The 7905-nt window shown below is 38.3% G+C and overlaps 1 protein-coding gene across 1 annotated transcript in view; it reads left to right on the top strand.

Annotated features, from left to right (window-relative positions):
• The window catches only part of LOC140634956 (uncharacterized), a 119645-nt gene extending 112380 nt beyond the window's left edge, over positions 1 to 7265 (top strand). The window contains exon 3 of the mRNA XM_072828742.1: positions 6776 to 7265. Coding sequence (XP_072684843.1) covers positions 6776 to 6785 — 10 coding nt within the window. The 3' untranslated portion in view covers positions 6786 to 7265. The remainder of the gene's footprint in view (positions 1 to 6775) is intronic.
• Positions 7266 to 7905: the final 640 nt, after the last annotated feature.

The following is a 7905-nucleotide window of genomic DNA, read 5'->3' on the forward strand; positions in this document are numbered from 1 at the left end:
CAGACCAGTGGTTTTCTGAAACAGGTAGAGGGATGTGGGGGAAGGAGAGGAGTTGCTTTTATGGTTTGTGCTGCTGTGTTTTATTTAAATAATCTCTGCCAAAACCAAAGGCCTCTAAGATTTTCTCCTATGTTTTCTCCTAGAAGTTTTGTAGTTTCAGTTCTTTCCTCTGGGTCTCTGATCCATTTAATTTATGTCTATGGTGTAAGGTATAGATTGAAGCTCATTTTTGAACTGTGAATACATATTCAGTTGCTTCAGCAACTTTTGTTGAAAAGACTAGTTTTTCTCTACTGATCTGCCTTTGTACTTTTGTCAAAAATCAATCTATCATATATATGTGGATTTTTTTCTGGACTCTGTTCTGTTTCATTGATCCGTAATTTTGCCTAAACTTATCAATCTCTACCCAAAAAAACTCTTATAAAAAGTTGGTTATGGTTTTGTTACATCTATAGATCAATTTGGAGATAAGTGCCACTATAATTTCATAATCAAATTTATTAAAACCAGCAATTAAAAAAATCTCATAGGCAGCCAGAGGAAAAGGTCACATTACAGAGTAACAAAGACAAGAATGACAGCAGACTAACTTCTCATTAGTGAAGATGTAAGCCACAAAGAGTAGAGCTGGAGTTTGTAAAATGGAATCATAATCTAATAGACAAATGTGATCTATTTATGTTTATGTTATGATCCATTGAATTTTTTTCTGTTATCTTATTCTGTGTTTTCCATTTACTGTGGTCTCTCTCCTCTCCCTGACCTCCACCTCATTAGCCAGTCTTATTGTTGTCATTATTATTTACAGTCAGCGCTGATTAAGACTACCCATGTGTTTACCATGTGCTTCTGGCATACCATTCACATCCAGTCTTCCTATAGAACATTCTATCCAGGCATTTCACGCAAGTCTGTAAGTAGTAAATTTACTCATCTGAAAACATCTTGATTTTGTTCTCAGTCTTGAGCGATGGCATCCGTGGGATAGAACTCTAGGGAGACAGTTGTTTTCCCCCTCAGAACTTTGAAATATCACTCCCTTGTCTTTGACTTCTGTGCTTAAGTCTGTCTTTTCTAGTATGATTGCCATTCTTTTTTTTTTTTTTTTGATTGCCATTCTTTGATAAATAATCTGGTGGCTCTTGAAACTTTTTTTCTTTGTTTTTGATGATTTGGTATTTCATTATAATATGTTTCATTGGGATTATGTTTTTATTTTTCCTGCTTCGGTCCTGATATGTTCCTTTAATCCAAGACAGATTCCTTTTTAACCTTTTTTTTTTTTAAAGTATTTTATTTATTTATTTGAGAGAGAGAGAGTGCACAAGCAGGTGGGGCAGAAGAAGCGAAAGAAGTATTTATTTATTTAAGAGAGACAGAGCATGAGTGGGGGATGAGGTGGGTAGGGGAGGGGCAGAGGGAGAGGGAGAAGCAAGCTCCCCACTGAGCAGGGAGCCCCATGTGGGGCTCGATCCCAGGACCCCAGGACCATGATGTGAGCAGAAGGCAGACGCTTAACTGACTGAGCCACTCAAGTGCCCCTGTTGATTTCTTTTGTAATTTTTAACAGACATATTTTGGCATTTCTTATTCAGCCTTTATGTATCTTAGCCTCTCTTTTCTCTTTTCATCCTAGGACACAGGTTTCTTTTTTGGGGGAGAGAGTTATATTTCAATTCACTAATTTTCTACTTTCCTGGGTCTAATATGCTATTTCCCACCTACCACTTTAAAAAAAAATAATTTCCACACCCAAAGTGGGGCTTGAACTCATGACGGGGAAAATCAAAAGTGGGATGCTCTACTAACTGAGCCAGCCAGGGACCCCTCCACTACACTTTTAATTTCAATTATAACTTTTTTCCCTTTTTTAAAAGGAGGCTCCATGCTGGGAGCCACCCTGAGATCAAGACCTGAGCTGAGATCAAGAGTTGGTTGCTCAACTGACTGAGCCACCCAGGTGCCCCTATAATTATACCTTTTATTGCTACAATGTATCTATGGTTTCCCATCAAAAACATGTTCTTCCCATATTATGCTGTACTTACAGTTTATATGCCCTCTTTTAGCTCTAAATATTTTAAACGAACTTATTTTATAATATCTTTCAGCTTGTCCTATTACCTTTAGTTTCGAGGAATGCAATTCTCCCGTTTGATGTTCCCTGTGACTCCCTTTCTTTGTGAGGTCTATAAATTTTTCTTGTGAATTTATCTTCGGTGAGTGTATCCAGACTACCGTGTATCCAGGAGTGTCTTAGTCAGCTTGGGCTGCCATAACAAAATACCACAGCTGGGGTGGCTTACACATAGAAATTTATTTTCTCACAATTCTGGAGGTGCTAGAAGTCCAAGGTGAATGTGTTACCGGCAGGTTTGGTTTCTCCTGAGGCCTTTGTCCATGTCTTAAAGATGGCCATTGAGAAATTCTCACATGGTGTCTCCTCTGTATGGGCATCCCTGGTGTCTCTCCTCTGCCTTTCTGAGAAACCCCAGTCCTATTGGATCAGGGCTCCACCCTTATAATCTCATTGAATCTTAATTGCCTCTTTAAAAGGCCCTGTCTTTAAATGCAATTACACTAGGGGCTAGAGCTTCAACATATAAATTCAGTTCATTGCAAGGGGTAAAGAAATGTCTCTAAGAACAGATTTACAGGGCCTCCTATGTGTTTCTAGTGGTTTCACCCATTTCAGGAGAGTTTTTCTATTAATTTCTTAGCATGAGGGTTGTCTCACCATATCCAAATCGTAAATTCAGACCTCACACCTCTATTTTGATATCTTGTGGGTGGCTGTTTTGGTCCAAAGATCAGAGTAGGTGGCTATCTTCTTGTTTCTTCTTCAGGCAAAGGTTTTCTATTCATAAGTTTATGAAAGAAATGAACATTTGAGATCCCAACATTATTCAAAACCATCCTTTTCCCATGATCCTGGCACTAATTCTCTTGTCTCCTGTGCTAAAACCTCAACTCCCAGCTTATAAGACCTTTATTTGGGTATGATAGTCCCAGGCCATGCTGCTTCCACTCCTCATACCATTCTGGCTTTGGTATCCTTTATATATTGGATCAGTTTCCTAAATCTTGTAAGGTGGGCTACCCATCTTTTAAGTCTATCCTTAGGAGGTTATACGTGTTTAGAGAAAGATGGTGGGAGAGGGCAACGAATCTGTCCCATGTCCACTCAGTCTATTATACCGACCAAAATCATAATTCGGAAAGGCTTGTCTTCACTAGTTCCCTTTAATGGCCAGTATTGTTCCTTTAATTTCAAAGCTACATTCTCTGTTTTACACTGTACCACTTCCCTGTTTTCCTAATTGAGAGACATCTTTAAATCTGAGCTTACAAAAGATTATCAATGGATGAATGGTCACATTCTTCATGATTATAAGTTTACATTCTATGTAATCCTCCTCTTTGAGAAGATCAGGTTCTTCACTCCACTTGCCTTCTTTGGGGGAAATAGACTCTCCCCCTACCCCATCAATTACTTGAAAATTACAAATGCAACAAAAGTAATTGCCACCAGAGGAAAGGATTTTATTCCCTCTGTGGCCATAAAAAATGTGACTGGTCATGTTTCTGTAAAAAAAGGAAGGAAAATACACAAAACCCAATATATTTTCTCTGATTTCATAGATCAAAAGCATCGAAAAATGTTTTGGCAAAGCATAGCTGTAATGGAGACTGCACCATCTCTTGCTGACAAAACTCCTCAAACTCACATTTTCCTTTCTTTTCTGGGTAGGCTCTCAATGAAGTCTCCAGGGGGCTCTGTACTGACAGCAGCAATGAGCTGATGATGATGGAAAAACAACTCCCAATGGGATTTGCATAATAGACACTTCACAATAGAAGATGATATAACAATAATTACAAAAATAGGCAAAGGGCCAAGAGCTAATGGATTTCTAGCTCCATTTTCAGCAACACAGGTAGAATTCTGTTTTAAGAGATCTGATTCCATGCAATTTAAAGATCTGCTGATTTCAACATTTGGGGTCTCCTGCATTTGTTCTGATCTGTTTCTTCTGAGGAAAAAAAGAGGAAAAGATGACATTTACCTCCATGCAAATTACTTAAACTGGAAAAGGTTCATTTAGAAACTAAGAAAGATTCTATAGCTTACAGATTTAGCATAACAACCATTCCTTTCACATGTAAAGCTATTGGAAAATTGTGGCCCTAAAGTCCTTCTGATTGCAGCTAGAAGTGACAAAAATGAGGTAGGTGAACTTAACTATGAGCACAGACCATGCTTTTATGAGGTTCTGTGCACTGGTTATACTCTTCCATCAGTTCCTTCCACAAAAGAATTGGAGTCGTTGTGCCCCCTGGACCGATTCTCTAAATCAACCTGTGCGTCTCCACCATCCTGTCAGAACAACAATAAGGTTAATGACTGCTTTTTAAAAATATATTTTATTTATTTATTTATTTGAGAGAGAAAAGGAGAAAGAGAGCATGAACAGGAAGGGGGGCAGAGGGAGAAACAGACTCCCTGCTAAGCAGGGAGCCCAATGTGGGGCCATATGTGGGGGATTGATTGAGGGGGATCGATGCAGGGGATCTGTGAGGGCCTCCATCTTGGCACTCTGGGATCATGACCTGAGCCCAAGGCAGATGCTTAACCAACTGAGCCACACAGGTGCCCCGTTAATGACTGCTTTTGATGACAAGGATGGGTGGCAAAAGTCCTAGCTCAATCTCAGGTCTCCTGTATCACCTTTCCTTATCCTGTCCAAGTTTACTTGCTTGTCTTTAAATAGTCTAACAAAAATATGAACCAACTATATTAGCCAAAGAGCTAATGTTAGGGAAAACCCAATCCAAAACAATATATAATGAAGCAGAATTCACTGAAGTTGAAAAGCAGTCAACATCAACATGTGCATGAGAGCTGTCACGGAGGATTAGCAGCTATGAGGTTGAGGGCACTGGGCTCTAATCTGAGATTCTAGAGACTTGGGCTGCAACCAGATAATATATGTCTCACCCTATACTAGTTAAAATGCTTTTAAGTAGCACAGATACAGAGGCATCTGTAGAATGAGGGCATCCAGCCATCTGTTACCATTCCTGATCCCCCGAATACAACCTTTCTGTGAGCTCCCCTGATCCCCTGAATACAACCTTCTTGTGAGCTCCCCTGAAGCTATGCAATATGACAGCTTGCATCAAAGGGGTGGGGCTGGGAGGAAGAAGGGAGCAAAGAAAAATGGTTTCCAGAGTGGTTACATCTGGATACATCTGTGCATATACAATGAGTATTTTGGGCAATTTTATATAAAGCAAATTAATGCTATGCTTCATTTCCCTAAAGAGGGAGGACAAATATATTACTGGTCTGAATATGTTTTATCTGCCCTTGGCCCTAAGTCATTTATTTGTCTATTTACTTACCTATCCAACCAATATTTATTGAACATTTATTGTATGCTCCTTTCTAGGTGCTGGGGAGGCAGGCATAGATATAAAAGATACTCAAAAAATGTTAAAAAATAAAGCAAGATGAAGGGGGCAGCAAGTGACAGGGACTAAATAAAGGGGTGGCTTTTATTTGGGAGAACATAATGATGATAATAGATTTGCATAATAGCTGTTAGAAAAATACTGTGTTTTTTGATACTCAAGTGTTTTGTTTAGATTGACTTATACAATATATTACATTTCGGTCTTACACAATTCCACAAAGATAGTTTATATGTTCTTCCAAAAATAGGCTTACAAATCAAGTTATACAGTCATATTATCCTATTTGAGATCATTAAAACTCAAAGATGAAATGATATTCTGATTTCATGACTAGGACCAAGGTTTGAAAAGCAATATAATCACTGTCCCAACTATCTTACTCCAGTTTTTCTCAAGTAAGCTAATCAAGATCTTTAAAAAAAAAAATCCGCTATGGTGGATATACAGTGTTATATTAGTTTCAGGTGTGGTACTTAGCTTCTGAGTCTTTCATTCCAATAATCATTCTATGAAAGAACCATTTTCTTCTATGATTAAAAAAAAGCCACACTATTTTCTTTTTTTTTTTATGCACCTCTATGTTTATTGCAGCATTCTTTATAATAGCCAAGATATGGAAGCAACCTGTGTCCAGACAGATGAATGCATGTTTTGCATTTTCGATGTCATATTTTACATCATATTTTATTTATCTTTCAATTAATTATTATAGTTTTAGTTAATTTTACTATTCTTACACTTTTACTATGAAGGTTAAGGTAGTTGCTTTGAAAGTGATTGATCCACTACCTTTATTATATATTTACCATTTCCAGTGAGAATTTTACTTTTGTATGTTTTCTGTTATTAATTATTATTAATTCTTTTCAGTTTAGAGAAGTCCTTTCAACATTTCTTTTTATTTTATTTTATTTTATTTATTTTATTTTTTTTATTGGTTCAATTTACCAACATACGGAATAACCCCCAGTGCCCGTCACCCAATCACTCCCACCCCCCTCCCTCCTCCCCTTCTACCACCCCTAGTTCGTTTCCCAGAGTTAGCAGTCTTTACGTTCTGTCTCCCTTTCTGATATTTCCCACACATTTCTTCTCCCTTCCCTTATATTCCCTTTCACTATTATTTATATTCCCCACATGAATGAGAACATATGTTTGTCCTTCTCCGACTGACTTACTTCACTCAGCAAGCCACACTATTTTCTATGTAAAGGTGTATATTACATCGGATATTAATTGAACAATTAACTTCCAAGATGTCACAGGTTTTTTTTGTTTGTTTTTTTGTTTTCAGAAACAGATGACAGGATGGAGTTTGATGTATACAGTGTTTATTGCAGATCAATATGTATGGAACGGAGGTGAAGGAAGTGTGATTTCTTCATGGGAAAGATCAAATTTCAATGCAGGCCAATAATAGAGAGCTCTGGAGCAGAAATGGCCTGTTAGAGTGGTCCCATGTTGGGCTGATGTGGCTGGACCTATGTCTCCTACCACAACCACAATATGGGTCCCCCAGGAAGAGCATGTTCTTGGGCAAGTCAGCCCTCTGCAACTGAGGCAAGAAGCAGTGGGAGAATGTCCTCCAATGGTTGGCACAAGTCTTTCCTTGAAAGGGTTGCAGGCTCTGCATCTCCATGTCTACCACACAAAGATATCTATAAAACTCACAGGCTGGGTGCCTGTGTGGCTCAGTGGTTGAGCATCTGCCTTTGGCTCAAGTCGTGATCCCGGGGTTCTGGGATCGAGTCTTGCATCTGTCTTCCCGTGGGGAGCCTGCTTCTCCCTCTGTGTCTCTGCCTCTCTCTCTGTGTCTCTCATGAATAAATAAATAAAATCTTAAAAAAAAATCCTTGCAGATCAACTGGAGAAATATTCATAATGTACTAATAGGCAGAAAGTTACCAAGTTTTGGTAATTTTGAATTAAGTTGCTATAAACAACCATGTGCAGGGTTTTGTGTAGACATAAGTTTTCAACTCCTTGAGTAAACAGCAAGGAGTTCTGTTGCTGAATCATAGGGTAAGGGTCTGTTTATATTTGTAAGAAATCCAAAATTGTTTTCCAAAGTGGCTGTGTCATGTTCATTCCCACTGCACCGAAGGAGAGTTCCAGTTGCTTCACATCCTTATCAGCACTTGGCCTTGTCAATGGCCTGAATTTGAGCCATTCTAACAGGTGTGTGTTAATTCATTTCAAATTAATTTTTTATGAAGCTCTCTGCTTTCAAATAATAAACATATTTGAAAGAAGTCCTAACTATGAATCTTTGAGTAATGAAGAACAGAAGAAAGGAAACTGTCCCAATGGAACCAGTTTCTGAGTAACACTACCTTGTCAAAGGCTTACCTTGATCAAAATCAGCCAAAGATTCATGTTTCTGTATGGTTCAAAACTGCTTTTTTATTACGTTGATAAATAATA

This window comes from Canis lupus, chromosome 6 (genome assembly GCF_048164855.1).
Source record: "Canis lupus baileyi chromosome 6, mCanLup2.hap1, whole genome shotgun sequence".
In the NCBI taxonomy this organism is placed as follows: Eukaryota; Metazoa; Chordata; class Mammalia; order Carnivora; family Canidae; genus Canis; species Canis lupus.